This window comes from Ylistrum balloti, unplaced genomic scaffold (assembly GCF_031769215.1).
Source record: "Ylistrum balloti isolate Yb309-2 unplaced genomic scaffold, AGI_CSIRO_Ybal_v1 Utg371156, whole genome shotgun sequence".
NCBI lineage: Eukaryota > Metazoa > Mollusca > Bivalvia > Pectinida > Pectinidae > Ylistrum > Ylistrum balloti.
Window position 1 is genome coordinate 196,183 of NW_026782633.1, and position 21,034 is coordinate 217,216.

General features: G+C 35.3%; 1 protein-coding gene across 1 annotated transcript; it reads right to left on the reverse strand.

The window, feature by feature from the left end:
• Positions 1 to 1,604: 1,604 nt before the first annotated feature.
• On the reverse strand, positions 1,605 to 18,448 carry LOC132561157 (uncharacterized). Its single transcript, XM_060225883.1, has 24 exons — positions 18,377 to 18,448; positions 17,368 to 17,472; positions 17,100 to 17,177; positions 16,431 to 16,548; positions 16,026 to 16,170; positions 15,545 to 15,611; positions 13,957 to 14,062; positions 13,251 to 13,345; positions 12,539 to 12,665; positions 12,042 to 12,173; positions 11,485 to 11,754; positions 11,161 to 11,364; positions 10,670 to 10,813; positions 9,367 to 9,476; positions 8,541 to 8,668; positions 8,098 to 8,225; positions 7,569 to 7,701; positions 6,631 to 6,749; positions 5,749 to 5,892; positions 4,474 to 4,653; positions 4,126 to 4,282; positions 3,475 to 3,593; positions 2,683 to 2,796; positions 1,605 to 1,755 (listed from the first exon to the last, which is right to left on the reverse strand). Exons 1-24 carry the CDS (start codon positions 18,440 to 18,442, stop codon positions 1,613 to 1,615), a joined length of 3,132 nt encoding a protein of 1,043 aa, XP_060081866.1. The 5' UTR covers positions 18,443 to 18,448; the 3' UTR covers positions 1,605 to 1,612.
• Positions 18,449 to 21,034: the final 2,586 nt, after the last annotated feature.

Consider the following 21,034-nt stretch of genomic DNA (forward strand, 5'->3'; position numbering starts at 1 on the left):
AAATCATTTAGGTGCCCTTAAGTATGCCTGTTGTTCTGTAGTTGCTTACCTTGTTTAATTTCTAACTAACATGGTGTAGTCATTGAAGCTGAAGACGTTTTTCCTTCCGGAACACCTTGTTTACTACTTCGTAAAACTCTGTTTACATTTAACGAAAATAACATCTAACTTTAAGGGTAAATTTCATTCCTCCAATACAAAATGGTATATCAACAGAAAGTAAGCGAGAACATAGTGAGTGAAAGCAGTTTAAGTCCGTTTGTATCTTTTTTTTCAAGGGGGCGGGGATGACTGATATAAACATGTCTCGTTGTCATATCCAATTGTTTATGTGCTCCTTTTATGTTTAATGTTCTGTAAATCTTCAGATTTCTACACAGTGCACATTTTGTGGATAAATTAATAGAGTTAAGTAAACAGTTGCAAAGACATCAAACAGGTAATATACCTTTCGAGTGTGTATTTCCTGAGACTTTAATAAAACACTGCAATTTAGTATTATAGTCCAGTATGAATAATAGTTCATTATCAAAACATACATTTCATTATATTCGCCAAAGTGTTCTTTGTACAATCTTACAACCGCTTACATAAAAATGATAATTCAGCATGTCAACGGCATAGCCACCGTTTTTTCTGTCAAACAGCGAAAAGTAGTTAGGCTGCCCATTACTTTCTCAGGGCACAAAACATGAAATAATAATTCACCTATAAAATACAGTTACAAATGTATGCAATAAATTTGCAAAATGCATTACCCATCTCATAAATATATTCGCGCCGTTGGCACGAAGCAGATTTTCTTTTGAAGTTATATAATAGCATTTATATAGATCTACTGCTAGCATACAAAAGTGTACATATTGTAAAGTATTGTTACATTTACATGAGAGACGGGCAATGAATTAGTGAAAACTGGCAACAAATAAGTGTACCTAACATCATTCTAAGGGGAAAAGTTCACAGAGCATTATTTTATTCTCTCTTAATGAATGGGTATAGGTCATGCCTGCATATTTGTACAAAAATACAATTTATTATATTTATAATGTACATACAAATGACAAAATCATCATTTTTGAAAACAAAACATCGAATATTTCACAGGGCAATATTTACGACAGTACAATGACATCCCTTCTACTCAAACTAAGTATCACACATACATATGATCTTGTGACAGCAAGTTATTTTTTGATGATATACAATATGGAAATCGATCTTAGAATATTTTCAAATGCCAGAATGATCGATGAATTGAAGAAATATTTTGGAAAGCATGGTTTCCACACCAGACTGGAAGCAATTTCGCACTGTATCTATGGTCTCAGTTGTTACGTAAAATAAGTATGATGTCATGTCCCTCTCTAGATCTGACGTAAAAACAAGGTATATATCACATTTGTGTAATACGCAAAAATATGATATAGATACATTGTATATTTACAAGTAACAAGGCAATCATTGGATTAATGTATAACATTAAAACAACAATGAAAAGTACATAGTCTCATATCAGTATATCTAGATAATATATCTGAAATGTTCATAACTAACAATCTTAAATTTACATAGATCCATTTCTTCACTACTGCCACCATATTTTACCTCTTTACCTTTTTGTTGAGTTTTCACAAACCCGACAGGTGGCAGCACATGATCTAATCGCAAATCCACGAAATTTGTTACAAAAATCAGGTTGATCTTCCAGAAGTGATGCACAGTCTGAACGATCGTCGAGACACTTAGACGGAACTGTAGGAACAGAACAGATCAGTTAATATAAGTACAATATTAGGAAGAAGTTTAAAAAAGTTTAAAGGAGAAATTCACATGAAGAATGTTCAAAAGCCATCAATGCAGTATTACAGAAAAGGCAAATAATAAATTAAACAGACAGACAGACAGACGGACAGACTAATAAACAGATAGACGCCTAATTTTTTAAACCAAGGAGGTGATTGGCGAAAATCAAATTTGATCGAAGGAAATGTCAAAATGTAGATGAGGTGAACTAGCCTTATGATTAAAGTTAGGCCTTTTTTCCACAAAAGCATATTTTCTGTTTTCTAAAGCACTTGTGATTCTATTGTACAATAATTCTAATGAAAGGTGCTGTGTGTCTTTTTAGATTAGTACGATTTTTCTTATCGAAATCCATTCTGTTTTCAGGTAAATTACATATTTGGGTTTTCTGAATGGTTCGGAATCATTTTAACTTAACTTGTTCAACATTAATGATTTTAAAAGTATATCAATCAATGATGAGGATTTCTCAATAACGTATCACAATTGATTCGACAACAACTTTAACCACATTTGTTATCCTGTCAACATACATACCACTTTCTGTTGTATATCTGATGTCTATCGTACATACGACAGTAAATATAAGAACGGAAGCCAGCTTATATATGCATCGTCTTGTGGTAAGGTTTTTTCACTTATAGACTTGCTCAGGGGACTTCTATATATTCAACTGACCTCTCAACTGAAAACATCTTTTTCTCTTTATTGCATAAAGTAAAATAAAATTATCAATATCATGAAACAGAAAAAAAAAATGATGCAAGTTGTTTTTGGAGAGAGAGAGTAACGCCATCATTCTAGCCTTTCGTAGGATTGTTTATCATAATCAACATTTAAACTTTTTTTCATTTTAATGAAGTGTTGTTTACTTACAGGTAATGGGGATTTGACAGATGTAGGCTTCTCTAGCCGAACATCTTCGCATCACCAAATAACCGCTCTTGTTCATTTTGGCACAATCTCTTCCTCTTCTGTTCGTCATTTTATCTGGAAAGATAAAACTGAAGTGATCAATGACTCACACAGATAAATCACCTCTTCCGGATCCTATTTTTTAAGTTTCAGTAAAATATGTTTCCATGAAATATCACGCACACAAACTTTAATCTTTTCTTTAAAACGAGGTCAAAAGTAACCTTTTCGTTTAATTTTTAGATTTGACTAATGGCCGCTAAGAGTAAAACAGGTGTAGAATTGAACTATGGTGAAAATATTAATCTTATTTGTCCATGAACTCACGTGATGTATGTGCGCAAGCTTTGGGCGGAAGATTAGACGCATAAAGTGATTACTAGATCCCCTATAAACTAAGTGCTGAAGGGGAAGTAGAAATGTTTTGGAGGGGCCATATCACTACAAAAATGAAGGTTTCGCCTGTGAAATTACTGCTCAAGAATGCACCATCTTAACACAATGTATTGGAACACAAGCAATGTATTAAACAGATCACGTTCCTTTCTTGACATAATAATCCACGGCTATACCAGCAGAGCCAAACATCGTATATTGACGCTAACCATTCCGACCTTCCCATGTCACACTGCTCTCCTACTGTTTCTCGAGATATCCTACAACCTGAAATTTTAAATAACATATCCCGCGGGATTTTGTCTGATAACAATTTTAAACACTAAAGAAACACGCCCCTGATTTACACTAATGTACCTTTATTCCAGTATAGATCCGATTTTTCATTATCAAGTGGAGTATCGTCTGTCCATACTAGCCTTCCTTCTGATTGTTTGTCGTTTAGTCCTAACCAAACATCTGAAGGGCTCTTTAATCTGTAAACAATGACAGCACTTTTATCTTTGTTCCTGATACACTAAAGAAAAATGCCATTAAGAATATAAAAAGAAAAATATTTTTAAAACTGTTGTGTATTTTAGGAAAGCGATTTCGAGATCGAAAGCAAAAACAAAGAGAACCTGAGGATGACACTAAAAACAATATGTTAACGCTTTTGACGTGAAATCGTAATCATACTGGAAGGTTTCCTTGTTAAAAACCCGACTCCTGTTCGAGAAGGTGGCATTACTCACCTGGATTGACCAAACTCTACATAGCGGAAGTCGTAAAATAACGCTAACTCTTTCGGAACACATGGTCTTATTTCCCTTGCACTACCTAGGTATCCATATTTCTTTTGTTTATGTTTTATTCCCGTTTCAACGAATCGGTTTTTTTTTTTTTGTATTTTTATAACTGAAATTTTCAAAATTAGTCAAAAGTGGGATTTAACCAGTCAATTTATGGCAACAAGCATTTGTTTCGATAACGTGGGTACAAATATAACCCTATCATTAGTTTACTTACAACAAATTGTGAATGAATTTTTTTTCGGATGGCATTTTTACCATGGCGACCTGTCCTCCCTCTTTTTTACATCGTGTGACAGCTTCCGGTTCTTTAACGGGGTCAGGAAAAAACTTGTAACAGTGGTCGCCCAATATTCTCCAGTCATCAGGGCAAACTGTAACGATATATTATCAACTTATAGTCATCTTGGTAGTTAAATATCACCTTATTGGTTATGAAAGAGGAATTGATGACTGCCCAAAGTTGTTTTATATTTAAGAAGACTAAGAGCCAAACTGAATAAAAGACAACAATAAATGCGCATGTGAGTTATACAAATCTTCATTGACGAAAATATTGCCATACCCTGACAAACACGTCCTTTGCCCGCCCATGTGCCATCGGTCAAACAAGTAAGGCTCCGGATGTTTCCACCATCAATACACCGGAAATGGACGTTCTCACCGACCTTGAAGGATGCCTTTAGTGAATCCTTACACTCTGCGTCAACAGGAAGTGCTGGACTAAGACATCGCTTGGCCGATGCTGTTACAATATAAGAATATATGTCAATCTCTTTGTTCATTTGGTGTTAAGCTAGGTTTCTCATCCCAAGAAAATTCCAGGGTTATTTTTGGGTTTCCTTCTATGTTGTGTTTAAAGTAAAACAGGAAAAGATGTCGTTTGGCTAAGAAATAACAACAAAACTAACCCTTATTCATGTACAGTGTAACGTTACACGACGTGCGATATCTGCACGATGTCTGCACAATGTACGCACAATATGCGAACGGTGTATGCACGATTGGAAAATTAGACGAAACAAGATATCGCACTTTTTTGTGGTTTTATCGCACAAATGTGCGAAGTTCCCGTGGATAATATAAATTTAGAAATTACTTATAGAGTTTGATATCGTATATTTTCTCAATACATTAGAGTATAACTAAGTATATTTCCAAATTCAGCCATTGATATATAGGTTGGACGTCTGTAGATTTATCAGGTACAGACTGAATAGTTAGATAAACTTGTAATTTAAAGTGTTATGCTTACAAAGGGTCACATGTGACCAGTGTACGGACACACATTATATACATTTTATATGTAAACATTGAATGAATGTCTCTTTTTTTTTGTCGGCAATGAATAATCTAAAATTTCATACCGTCAAAAAGGAAATTACATTGTTTTTGTATTACCCTCATTTTTTAATCATTTTATGAACAAAAAATATATTATCTTAAATATATCGTTTGTTACTTAGCTTTGGGATTTAGTTGTTACTGATGTGGATCTGACACGTATATACCCATTTCCGAGCATATTTTGTTGCCGGAGACACAACACCGCCACCCTCTCGGGTGTAAAATCATACATAATAAGACCAATTAATACAATGTCAAGTACTATTTTGAAATTTGTCTTTTGGAAACTTTTGATCGCTATTCATAAATAACTGCACGAGTTTTCCGTTTAATATTAAATCCGTAATATCAGCCAACCATTGTTTCCCCAACCGCACAAAATATGCGATCCTATCGCACAGTTTTGTGCACGATACTGTATCGTACGTGAGTTCTTATGATGCTTGTATGCAAAGTATTTGTTGCGTTATGCATTACCACAACACATCCATACCTGGGACACTGTTTTGAGTGTCACAAAGACCACATGTCCGTGCACAGCCGACTACCCCTTCCTTTATATGACGGCCGAGAGAGCAGTACATGGAATCAACAGACAGGGAAGACGTGCAGTCGTCAAGGATATCGAAACATCCACCTAAAGTTAAAGAAGAAAAAAAAAAAAAAAAAAACAGAAACAAATTTGAGTTTTGTTATACTGGAACAGTCTGTTTAACTGAATATCAGTTGTGCGCTACTTACACATTTACGAATTAGCCGGACCACTGTCACGTGTTTTCGCAATGTCATTAAAAAAAAAAGATAAAGGAAAGATCTGAAACATTAAAGTCGTTGATCACGCAATCCGCATGCTCTTCAATAATACTGATGCTATATCTTTGTATATGTCATTATTGTAATATAAGCTGGAGCGCTTTCCATTGGCTTCATCAGTAAGAAATCGATTGTGACGTCATTACAACGGCGGTCTCCTTTTGATATTGTTCTCCACATTTTGAATTAAAAATCCTCGAAATGTACTTTTCTGATATGTGCGATTCAAAATTATTACGAATTTGTTTTTTACTTCAATTGGGATTGTATGAAATGAGTCTCGAATTGAAACTCACTGAAAAGCTTAAATACCTGTACAAGCAGACGAAACAAACGAATGACATATCGAACCAGAAAGAAATCTACCAACCAAACACACTATATCCTAGGTGACACTACCTTTAAATTTGAAAAAAATAAATGTCTACAGATATAATCAAATATGCCACACGTAAAACATTCTCTTTGCATTTATTAGATAGAGGTTCGTATATCAATGATACGTTCTTTTTAAAGATTAATATTTTTAACATGCGTCGCATGGTACACCATTATTACTTACCTATACCACATACATCACAGTAGTCTCGTTGACAGTCTTCAACATTTGTATAACACCAAGGTCGTGTACCTGATCCTGGACTCCGACATTTGTTTCCGTCTAGGCCAGCAAAACGGTCTCTATATAAAATACACAATAATATAAAAAAAAAATGTGTAGCTATTGGATTTTTTTACTATCCCGTCATCTGCTAGGGTTGACTTTGACTTGTAACCATTGGCTACGACACTGAACAACATAAAGTTGGTCAGCTGCATAACACCCACAGCAAATCTGATACATGTATTGCACAGACTCATTCACCACACCACGATAAACCATCACGTGTAAAGACCATCGGACTATACGCCTCGGATCGGTTTTCCGACTGAGGTATCGTGCTGTTCTGCTGATAGAGCGTGAGGACTGTACCAGCTATGTTATTGAATAAACACAAGAGACGACTAAACATTGAATCTTTTTTTTTTTTACTTTTCTAAAGTTCTTCTTCCTACTCTCTGTCTTGATATTGCCTTCGTTTTTTTTGCCTTAAGTTTGAATATTCAAGCAAATAGAGAATAGGCATGGCCTCCAATCACTTGTATTATAAGATATGTACATATCTCGTCTCAGTGTTGGTAAATATCAATTTGGCTTCAATATACAATGTTAAAAGTAAGTAAAAAAAAACAAAAACAAAAAACAACGATGATCTCAGGTTTATCTTTAAAATATGTATGTTCGTTGTTGCAGTATTGCAGATTAATCACATTCGTTATGATGTCAAACTTGAACATTACTGAAACCTATTTACTTACATTTCGCGCAAATCATTGATCAGGTTTTTTTAATGAACACTTTTTCACATATTAAATACATAGCCAATTAAGGCGATCACGACTAACGTGAACAATTAAGTAGAATAAGAAAAATCTGAGTCGATTTTATTTTAATATTACCCTTCCCTAAACTCGTGGTGATGGCAGTGGGTGACGTTCCGCCAGGGGAGACAACTCTGGAAATCATGCGTGAAGTTAACATCTCCTCTGTAGGTCCAGCCCTTGTCACTTGGGTGGTAGCACATCTCCTTATCTACAGTATATATAGGTATGTTAGGAACATGATCATTGAACTTTATCAAAGTTCCATTGACGGGAATTCAGAATGTCGATAATATTTCACAAACTGTAGCAATATTGTTCTTGATAAGACGACTGAAAATAAACCGATAAACCAACTAAAAGTATATTTTCAACAATTATTACCGTTTATTTTTATCTCTCCGTTAAAGCAATTTTAAACACTGACAGTACGATTGTATCTATATAATATACATGTCCCTCGTACGTTTAGCAGTAAATCACAGTCTTATGAACGATTTCACTTCCACGGCATTTTGAACTTGCCAACCACAATGCCTCTCCAGTCACAAACCTTGTGTTTGAGACTTCGCAAAGTTTGATGTGCTACAAGAAAGTATGTATTTACCTTCAGGCGAAATGGATATGCTAGCCCGGAAATGACGTTTCCCAGCCTGTGGAGTCTGCGAGTGTAGAATGAGAGACATGATGTTTGACTGGGACACGATTGAAGACCGGAAACCGCTACCACAGTATCTGTCAGGCGATACACAACATCCTCAATACATAGTTTTAAAAATTGCACAAGAAAAGTTCTTCTTATATGTTATCTACATTATCGGCTTTTCAGAGGTTAATATGGTGACGTTGATACCACTACAGCCGCATTAACACCATGGTGTCATAGTTATAGTAGCAGTATATTTCGATAACTTAATTTAAAAATGTAAACAAAGCGATTGTCTTCCTATGACATTTATATCCATTGTAAATGACAAAGCTTTGCATTCAAACTTCATAATGTGCGCAAGGCGTTAACATATAAATATTTAAATATACGTGTACACATACGATATCCCTGGCTGCCCAGGCAGAAAAGATCGAATCTCCATTTTATCCAGACAAAGAGAGGGATCGACAGTCGAAGCTGGAATCTCGAACTCCGGAAATTTTAGTAGTATCGTTGAATTAGGAGGACCCTGAAATGACGTCATCAACGCATGCGTATTAGGAAGGAAAACAACTTGTTTATGTTTAGGAAAGGACATTTATCAGAAAGGTAGATCTTATGATAGATATCGCGTCTTCCGAGTGTGTAAAAAAAACTTAAATATCGTTTTCCTTTCAAATTCCATAACAGGATGTCTGATCTTTACCTTTATCAATTCTAAATATTTTCCTTTAAAAGTTTTAATGGAACATGGAAAACAAGGACCGTCAGTGACGGGTTATGCCACCTGAATGGGACAAAATTGAAATATGATAAATAACCAAGGGAAATAAGAGAGTTATGATTCTTGCGTACTACCTTCCTTCTCATTAAGATATATTTACCTTATGTATCATATTGATACCTCTTTAGTGTTATTCCGTCTAGATTATTAAAGAATAAAAAAAGGGCAATAACTCCTTAATCATACAAAAGAGAGAGATGGTTCTGATGCACTGCACTTCTCCTTGCTGAGATCTATCCACATAAGTACCCTATGAAGCTTTATGTTAATATCTGTTATAGGTTTTTGTGTTATGCTCCGGACAAAATTATGACGGACGCACGCACGGACGAAAGGATGTACGGACAAAGCGGCGACTATATGCTCTCCTTTCGAGGAAATTGATAAAGCACACCTGTCTGATTTCATTATGAAAGGTAAATAAATTGTATTTATATATATACCTGTATTACCCAGGTACACACGGAGAACGGCTGGTAGGAGGCGGGGTAGTCTGGTGACGTCAGTTCCTGGACAGCGTTAGATTCCGTCAAATGGATGATGTCACCGCAACCTGAACTTACATTTAAAAATAAGATGATATATATGCGAAATAAGATTTACCAAACAATTTGCATCATCCAATACCATTATCTAAGAAATATTATTCACATGGAAAATACTTCATTGTACATGTAATGCTAATATAAACTGTGCATATCAGCAACTGCCATCCCATACTGCGGCTTTTGTCAGAATTAAAAGACATTTCATTCAGAAATGTAATTTTTCAATATAAACTCTTCCATCTGTGAAGAGTATTAAATAGATTCTATTATATCTGGTAGTTGAGAAGATTCTCGGAGTGAATGTGACCCTTTTAGACCACAGTTCATGAGCCATTGGATACAGCCAGCGTGGGGAATATGAGATCCTGGGGTCATGGCCAGGTCGATACAGCATGGCTAGGTCCTTCTATCCATGTAGAGTATTCGATCCACCATATCCGGATTTTCCAGATGTTGAAAAATAAAAAGTTTACGGACGGACAACGGACGGAGGTCGACGCCGGACAAAAAGGGGTCACTATAGGTCACAAGGCTTTGTCTCAGGTACAGAACACGACAAACTATTCAACTGTCACACTCTGCCACTATGTTATAAACTATATTTGTGAAAAACAAGGGAATCGTTTTTCATTTTTGTTTTTGTGTGCATGATTGGTATTTAACATCTATACTTTACCAATCCTCTTAACAAATATGTTTTTGCACGTATGATATGTAGTATCATAATCAGTTGAGTTTTTTTCAGTAAAAACACAATACTCTTACTAAATCATGCACTGAAGTTATTGGTAATACTGCGCAGGGGATTACTAGCAGAATCAATCACGACTTCCTTACCACATAAAGCATGACCACTAATTCAAGGCTACAAACAAATTCACCACGATTTGTTGACAACATACAACGTTGCCAACATAATGCCACCACGATTCACTGACAACATAAAATGTCACCACGATTAACTGACAACATAAAATGTCACCACAATTGGATGACAACATAAAATATCACCACGATTCACTGACTACATAAAATATCACCACGATTCACTGACAACATAAAATGTTACCACAATTCACTGACAACAAAAATAGCACCACGATTAACTGACAACATAAAATATCACCACGATTGGATGACAACATGCAATATCACCATGATAGGCTGGCTACATATCCCTTTTGCACGAGTCCTTTACCTTTCTGTATCGGCCAGTATAGACAAACATGAAGCTTCAGCTTTCTGTATCGTCTGTTTAACAAAGGTAATGGTTTCTGTAGTGTGGCTAGTCGTCTCATTCGCCGATTTACGAATTCAAAATATTGTGGAAAGCTAACCGTACCTGAAAAAATATTAGAAGCCTTGAATATGACGATTTTTTAATGAAGTTGTGTATCATTAAAAGTATATCATCCGTTTTTTATAAATCATAAAACGTTGAATTCATTTTCGGAATGCACTTTGGTTCGCATCAATCCCTGATGCCATTCTTCATCAAGACTAAAAGGATGTTTGTATAATGGAACATTTATATGACATACACTTTTAGCTTTGTTTAATTATTGTACATTGCATATTTCAAAATCGTATGACGTCGTCATTTCTAATTCAAATTAAGAAATATAACAGATCCACGCTGTCTACATTATCCAGTCGCTTAATACACCAGGTTGTCAGAATTGTAGTTACCTTTCACTTTCTGGCAACCCTGTCTATTCTTTTTCCACAACAGAAACGGTTGGCTCACCGGAAGTTCTATAGGACTGTCTTTATTTCCGTCACTTCTGCAGCAGAACTCAAACCTTGCATGGAGTGTGAAATTTCCGTCGGGTAAAGTCCCGGATGTAATGGGAGGTCTCGCATCTGCATACTGCAAGAACCCATTCGTAAACCCTATACGGAATCAATGAAGTGTTATATTTTAAAAATGTACTTTAAGAAGCAAAGCGTATGTCAAGCTATGGTATAATGAACGACAAAATAACAAGTTTTAGATAAAAAAAACTTCGTTACCTTCCGGACATGATCCTCCCGCACGTGACACACAGTACTCTCCAGGAGACCAATCGGTCGACTTCTCAGAATGTATAGAACTGAACGTACAGAATTCAAGTTCAGTAGCTTCTGCCGATACACTTCCGGCCACATTGTAGTCAAATGATCGCTCTCCTTGTCCGAAGTGGGTAACGGAGCCTACTTCGGAACCCTCCGGACAATCTACGTCCTTAACCTTCAAGATGGCGAAACCTCCCGAAGGCCACAGCATGTTTTTCAGTGTTTTGTCTATAACAAATGGTTATTACCATCATTTTCGAAAGCAAGTAGGCAAGTACATTTGCTAATATTAAATGGTATCCCTTTTTTCTTTCACTTATAGAAGAAGAGAAAATGCACAGTCATAACAACTTGAACCAAGTCTGAGTAAGTCACCTGACATGACGGGAAAACAGAAAATAAATGAACATATAAAAACAAGTTTGGACGAGCGGAACAAATAAATGGGAATGAGAAAGAGAGAGTTCAGAAGGGAAGAAAGAAGAACGATTAGGAAGAACAAAGAAATTGCGCACCTACGCCTTCAATACTTGTGCAGTTGGTATCGGGATTTAGTCCAGCGATACAGCGACATACACACCGACCTTCTCTGAAGGTTAGGTAACCATCATAGGCACAAGTGGCGTCAAAGTTAGGACACTTTTCATCTGAAAAAAAAACATATGCAGGAATAAACTCATATTTTAAAGTAAGGAGAAAAACAGCAAGAGGATAATGGAGGACTGATATTGACGAATTGTAGTTCAGATAACACAGTGAACAAAGTGCTACATTTAGGTGACGGTTTTCACAATACTAATCTTAGGGTCATCTTATTACATGAAAGATGTTAGAAAATAAAAACATCACATGTACACATTATATACTTAGCCATGCCACTTAATCTAAACACGTCACTTTCCATCCATGCCATCAGATGGCTTTCGTTTCGATGTAAAACCTACTTACCTTTATACCTTTGTACATGACCTCCGATCCTACAGTTACCTGTACAGATGACCGCTTTTCCTACCTGTGCATTTATATACATGCTCAGCTTCTCGTAGAAAGTAATAGAACTGCGAATCCTTTTCTCCCACAAGGTACTTCATATGTGGATCAAGCAGAGTTATTACTGGTCGTCCGTTCTTGCTGAAAGCCTATATAATGGCATATAAAATCGCCAGTAAATATATACAGCGTTATGAATTATGTATACAAAACACCACAAGACGACTTAAATAAACTCTAGTATACCAAACAGTATCGTTAAAAAACATATACAGTGCTGATCAGTTTTACCTAGACTGCTGCTAAGCGGTTTTAGCATTGAGTAGTTTGCGTTCATTTGATCCTATATCCACAACACTTTGATTTGAAATGTGTCCATCTCTTACCCGAAACCAATTCTATGTTATACAGGTTAGTTACAGTCTTGTTAACCCATGACTTGTAAGATTACAGGTTTGCAACCTTATAATGTAGTCAGTTATCACTTAGTTTGGTGAATGTTTGAAAAGCAACACCTTCTCAACATTGTGCATAAAATGTATGTTGCGGGCGTTTATGACCTAAATTGTATGATTTCCAGACATTGTTCGGACATAATGTACTGTGTCCGATGGAAAATTATTCATTATCAGTAGCACGTGAGAACGTATTACTGTAAGAAATTGTTTACTTATAAAACAAAACTTGGTTAGACACACAAAACTGAAATAAGATTTATGTTGATGTGATCTCACCTTTAAACCATAGTGCATCACGGAAGTATAATCGTATCTCCATGGAAACAACGCCCTCTTATGTGGTTTCACTTTGTGAAAGGCGTATGCGTTATCTACATTGCAAAATTGGACACAAAATCAGGGGAATGGTAAAAATTATTGATAAGTAAAAAATAAAAAAAAATAAATTACAGTTATTAGCATAGATATGAATCATTACAATACCTACATGTATATTCTAATAAAGTGATAAGGTTTGCTGTAAATGTATTCATGTACATTATATCTCTACACACGTCAGATCCTGTAATCACAGTTTTGAAAACGTAGATGTGTTACAGACTTCTAGAAATATAAACATTCGTGTTATCGCAATGGTCGTTTTTCTTATCCAAGCACATTTATAAAATCTTATTCTGGTGTTAAGTGCATTTCTGATAATTCATTCAGAGACAGAATTCATATTATCATTGAACGGTGAACAACGCCAAATACATTATGTATGCTTAGAAGACTGTTTCTTAAGATACGTGTACATTGTACGTAGAATACTATCAATCTCAACCAGAGTTGTCGTTCCTTATTAATCACACTACGTCAATGTAATCTGGCTGAGATTAACACGAAACAAAACCGAAATTTAAGCCATTAAGTAATCCGTTTTATTCTAAAATTAGCCTTTATTTATATGACCTAATAGCTCCTAATGGAAGCGAGAACAGACCTGGTTTGATGTTTTCATAGTTAATTCGGACGTAATCATCTCTATATGGATTCTGCTGTTCGTGACTGAAGCCAAGTGCGTGTCCGATCTCGTGTATACATGTGTTCTGTGAAATACAAAAGAAAGATTATTGGAGGGATTGGAGGACTTTATAAATGATGATTTTAGTCATATAAACGATAATAGGCAATATAGCAATATACATTATCTGTGTGGCCAAGTTAACAACAATTTATTCTGACACAGCCGAATAATTACAATCCATTTACAAATGATACCACGATCTTTATATGTGTAGCTTATGGGAAAGGTTAGAGCTAGAATCTAAATGTCGCCAACTCGCTGTCCCTGCCATGCCTTGTCGCTTCCTCGTTGTATCGACTGAAAACCGAGAACACAAGATTGCAGGGTTTTCTTTGACTCTACCTGGTCACGGTCATTTGACATCTCTTTCGTGATCCTATGAGAAAATGTTACCTTACATCGTCTTTTGAAATGTTGGCAATATGTAAATGTACAAAGTACAAGTAGTTAATGCCTATGGGTACCAGCTTGTCTTCATTTTAAAAGAAAATACAAAGCTGAATATCTTTTGCCATGTCACAAACCTGGCTTGACCTATCAGACAATACAATGCGAAATGTCCCTTTACCCCTTGACAAGCCTACCTTGATCCTACAAAACAATACTTAATGTCTTATGGTCAAAAGACATTAAGTATTGTTTTGTAGGAACAATACTAAATGCTCTATGATCATAAGGCAATACATGCTAATGCCCTTTGACCATAAGACAATACAATGCTAAATGCCCTATGACCATAAGACAACACAATGCTAAATGCCCTTTGACCAAAAGACAATACAATGCTAAATGCCCTTTGACCATAAGACAATGCAATGGAAAATGCCCTATGAACATTAGACAATACAATGCAAAATATGCATTTACCCCTTGACAAGCCTACCTTGTTCCTACAAAACAATACTTAATGTCTTTTGACCATAAGACAATACAATGCTAAATGCTCTATGACAATAAGACAATACAATACTAAATGCTCTATGATCATAAGACAATACAATGCTAATAACCGTTTGACCATAAGACAACAAATTGCTAAATGCCCTTTGACCATAAGACAATACACTGTTAAATGCTCTTTGAGCATAAGACTAAAATCCTTAATGCTCTTTGACTATAAGACAATACAATGCTAAATGGCCTTTGACCATAAGACAACAAATTGCTAAATGACCTTTGACTATAAGACAATAAAATGTTAAATGTCATTTGACCAAAAGACTATACAATGCTAAATGTCCTATGAACATAAGACAACACACTGCTAAATGTCCTTTGACCAAAAGGCAATATAATGTTAAATGCCATATGACCATAAGACAATACATTGTTAAATGTCATTTGACCATAAGACAATACAATGCTAAATGTCGTATGAACATAAGACAATACAATGCTAAATACCCTATGACAATAAGACGATACAATACTAAATACCCTTTGACCATAAGACAATACACTGTTAAATGCCCTTTGACCCATTGCCAATTCAATTTATACATACCCCTTTACAGCAGGAAATATTCTGCCCTGATTTCCCTGTTGACATCATACCAACATGAGACCAGCATCTAACAGAACAGGAGAGACATTTAAAAAATCATTAAACTAATTCTATTATATTTTGTTTTCATTTTATAACCATCCAAAACTGAAGTTTGAAGAAATCTATATTACTACAATATGGATTGATTTGAGTTTCTATTCGAAATAAAAGTTCGATATGAAAACAAGTTTCCTTCTATTTCCAAGAAAGTGATTAACAAACATATTAACTCCATTGCATGTCCAGTAGTTTATTCTTTAAATATCGACGACTCTTAACAGGACAAAACTGACACGCGGGTGAAATATTGCGATAGTGTTTTTTCAAAGGGTTCTGTACTTTGGAATCACTATTGCCATACCATAACCCTATCTTTACTAGGTTACATAATCTGATTTATAGTCTGGTAACTGAAATGTAAGGGAAATAAAAACGTTACCCTGAGTGTTTACCGAAGTTCAGATGGTTGTCGTGTCCCAAACCAAGGTCATAACCTGTTGTCGTCGTCCAAGGAACAAATCGAAAACAAGTCCAATATTCAAACATCGCCATGGCTGCATGAATCGCACTGATCTTATCCGGTTCTGTTAGCAAACACCGAATGAAACATTTTATTTCATATCAAGTCCTGCATCATATCCTCTTTCCGATTAAAATCATCAAACTTCAAAATTAATGGTCATACGACGTCAGAAAGGGAAACAAATACATGTGAGATAATGACAAATAGAAATTTGGAAGTATCTGTCGATGAAGTATTCTTCGTGGATAATTTTTGGGTTGGGTTACATATGATATAGATATATATGTTTGCAGGTCGAAGTTAACACGAGGTGTTACATACCTAGTGTTGTCATATTCAATGTGTAAGGGATTACACACTTTGGCCATAGTCGACTGGTTTTGTTCAGTAGAAACCTCTTGGTACGTGATCCCACATGTGACTCTTCCTCATTAATGTTCTACATGAATACACATAGTGTATTTATTTACAAATGCAATTATCAAATTAATATTGAATATTGTGTATGAATATTTTCATTAATTTTTGTATTTGACACTTTTTTATTGATTTTAAACTTTATCTATTTTACAGCAATTGCAAACAAGCTTTTCCAACTTATTCTAAACACTCTTGTTCGCCGGGAGGAAACCGCACAAAAGATCTTACTTTGGTTGGAGTGCCTGAGGATAACCCAAGTTGTCGGACAGGTGACTCCACACCTTTCCCAGTCCGTACAGAAGATCGAACCTGGACGTCCATTAGAATGGCAAGCGCCAGCATAACACCCCTTATTCGATAGGAAAGTGAACCCAGTCTCATCTCCGGTTACGGTAATACAACATCTAGACTAGATTGCCTACTGTAGCTAATTTTACTCTCTAGTTTTCGCTTAGAAAAAAAACGAGTTTCAACGAGCGTAATCTAGCGGAGAAAAATGGCACTAAGGCAGGTAATCCAGTCTATATAAAAATCATGACGTAAGCGGCATCAAAATAACATCACACTTACCAAGTCCGAGTCATCGTCAAGAAAATCGTTCTTCATTTCATCGATATCATCATCTACCCATTCCTCGTCAAGTTTCTCCTGGTGTTTTAAAGATACATAGGTACATTTTACGGGCCAATATATCACAATAAACGAAACAAGCAAATTATGTTGAGTAAGACAAATTCCATTTACGAAACATATTTATCTTTTGTTACTCAATGAAAATAACATTGAACTGTCATGTGTTTTTTACGTTATATGTCTCGATAACTTTATGTTAATTTACCAATGCTGTGTCCACTATTCGTTGAGATGACGGCGTTATCAGCCCCTTGTTCATTACAAAGCCAAGGTCATTCACTATATCCCTGTAAGGGCCATCGGGGATATCCTGAAAGAGGAGAGTAAACCATTAATGCTGTATAATTTGAATGTATTTTTCAATTTACATACAATCAACATATTCTTTAATTGATTTAGTTACTTTTATTCTCTTGAACAGCCAGGATCATACTGAGGTAGTGCCCCTTTCTAGAAGCTGGTGTCCACGGCTTATTTTCTAGAGCGAAATATGGGGGAAATGTCTTGCCAAATGATACAACTATGGTAGATGCAGCTTATGGATCGAACTGCACAACTCTTCTTAGCTCTATCTACTGAGATATCGGGGCCCCTACGTGAAAAAACGTTAGGAAGCTCTACAATAAGAATATCTGATCTTCTCTTTTTCATATCATGGCAAAGTAGAAATACACATCTTTAGCTGAACTGGTTCAAAAGGATTCCTTCACAATCCACCATTTTTTTCTTGTGTGGGCGTACTACACAAATATTGAACTCTAAAAATTGTAAGTATATATAATTATTTTATCTCACAAAGGGGAAATATCGTAAAACTGACATCAAAGATGTTTCGGTGATGGTAATTTGTCATGTATCACCGCTTCGGACATAAATATGTCTAATGGTGACGTCACGAACGTCACTACACATAAAAAAACTGGCCTGATACTCCAGTATAAAAATCGTAAGTTGTGTTTCTTGTTATCGTGTGTGGTCATTGCCAAATGTCTATTTTGCTACAATATACGATAAAGATACCTGTTTGATGTTGATAAGGGAAATAACATTAACGATTTGTAAATATTTATTATAATTTATTCAAATTCTCTCATAATACTATACTATTTATTACTGCTTTGAATATATTTTCTTTTCCATTTTGTTAACAACCCAAAGTTTCACACTTCACATTGTGATATTTGAATTTATATGTAAATAATCATATTACTTACCTCACTTTGTATCCCAATGGTCACTACTAAAATGACCATCACCGTGGTCATCGTTTTGCCCGCCATGGTTTTCTCAAGCAGCGCTAGTCAATACTCGCCTACAAAATAACGTACTTCCCTACATAAACTCTCCCCGAGAGGGACAGCATGGAAACGTGCACTTGTTAACACAAATCTCCCTTTAGTAAATGGCATAGTTGGATCGTCCATCTAGTATATATGTAAATTAGATTATTTTAGTAGAAATACGGTATTGATATGACACGAGATAAATAAAATTACGTTATATTTGTATAAAATATAAATCAATTATGGTCTTCAACAGGAAGTTAACAAAAAGCATAGTTATTGTTTAAATGCGCTTTGTTCGAATAAAATTAGAGGGAAACTCATAATACTAGTTCTGACTTAGTTTTATTTAAATAACAGAATAATTCTAATTCCGGCTTCTATTTGTTATGTGCAGTTTTGTTTGCAAAATATACTAGTTTAATTGATAGCCATGAACTTAGAAGTGTATTTCCACTCCTTGACGTGTTTACGAAGGAATACTACCAAGGGATGATATATCCGGATTGATCGAATTCTGTTTTTGTTGCAATTATAACTCGTTCACGCTGACCATGAACTTTCTACAAATTTCATCATGAATATGAATTACACTGTGACGCTAAACCCGTAATTCCTGTTATTAATCTTTAACGTTTTGGTGTTAATTACTCACAAATCACTTTTACAGCAACCCAGTGTGTTGCGATCGTCAACACCCATGTATCCACATCTTACATATACTCTCTTCCTGTAAAAGATAAATTATGCTGCTGATTCAAACCATTTACAAGTAATCCCACACAATCCAGCACATTTTGAGATATATGTCATAGGTTTTATTTAAAAAATGCTTATTTTTCTATATCCACCACGGTTTTTCTTAGTAAATGTGTAATGTGACTAGACGATTATAATTCATGTTTAAATATTAACACCGCCCAGGTTTACACTAGCGCTAATTCATTTACCACAAAACAGGGTGAGGCTCCAAGATACCACACGATGTAATGCTGCTACCTTCTGGCAAAATCCTTAATTTTATGATTTAGTGAGGAAAAATCTGAACATATACAAACGTACTGATGTAAATCGGTACATAATTGTAAAATAACGCTCAGTTTGACATTTTATGATACCGGGATAAAGTCCCATGTATCAGAATGGAATTACTGCAACTGTAGGCGTGCTTAAAATATATTCATGAGGACAGAACTATTATAAATTATTTTACCAATTTACAATAATACGTTTTGGCATTTAATAAAACAAAATATCACAGGAAACAGAAGGGAAATTAACAAATTGAAGCTGTGAAAAAGATATGGTGGGATTTCGGGACCCGATCACATTTAATTTCGGCGTGTGATAAGGACTCTTTGGAAACAATACATACTTCTATGAGTAAAATTATTTATGCTTTTTTACCTTTGTCAATTCAACATAGATTTTTATATCAACGCGCAAGATAAAGTTTTTTTCTTAAAGTACACATCAGATACCTGTGCTTTTGTCACAGTTTGAGCTTGAGTAGTCGTCACAAGTAACAGCACCATTAAGAATCCTTTAAGACAAACACCATGACCTTTTCTTTGAAAACACTACCAGCAGTGTTATCTGTCATGTGGACCAATTGTTTATGTTTACCAATAGTTATCATGACTTCATACTTTGTCATGGATTGGATGTCATTTTATCAATGTCATGCTGATGGTTTTATGAAAGGGCAGAGTTCAATATTAAACGGAACTATCAATATTACCTTGAAAACCCCCAGGAGAAAACAATGTAATCATTATATCTACTATGCATACTTTTCACTATAATGGTCAGACTTTCGTTCATTCAGGTTTCAGAAGTAAAATAAATGTATTATTTTATTCAAATTATTGGTCGAATCTTTAAAAACTCGCTGTGTAACTCAGCACTTGTTGCCAATATGGCATTCCACAAGTATAGACATGTAGTTTTGAAAGCCGAAACTGTTATATTCATTTTCATAAGATAAGCTAAAATTTAATGAAACTAACTCTTGTATTATCATATTTCAATTCAAAATGGTGTAAATGAAAAAAATACTCTCTAGGATTTATATCTTTTTACATGCAGGACAGAGTTTGAGGTCGTAACTATCCAGACTTTCCGCGAAAGCAATTGGTTCGGATTGTTGTGTCGATGTTGTGTTTTATTCCAACCACGCAACCCGGTTTGAAACGGCTATCGAAGTTGATTAAGCTGAGCTGTCTATTGTTGGTGAGTTAAAATCCCCCCCCCCCCCCCCAAAAAAAAAAAAAAAAAAAAAAAAAAAAAACAACTTTGCATAGATTTCTTTTTCCGAAAATATTTAATATTTATAATTTGCCGCATATCCCGCACAAGTTCTCTGTTTGCGGCAAGGAGCTACATGTGTAGCATATTCACAAGAAGATGCGTGCCTGTTCGGAAGAGTGATTTTGTGTCTTGATTTCCTGTTAAGTTATACCGAAAAGGAAGTATTTTAGGGGAAAGGGGTGAGGGAACTTGGAAAAATTCACTGCTGTCATTTGTAAAGAATGATTTTCGATTAAACTTATTAGCAGCAAGGCATATAGCTGGTCCATCTTTTATACA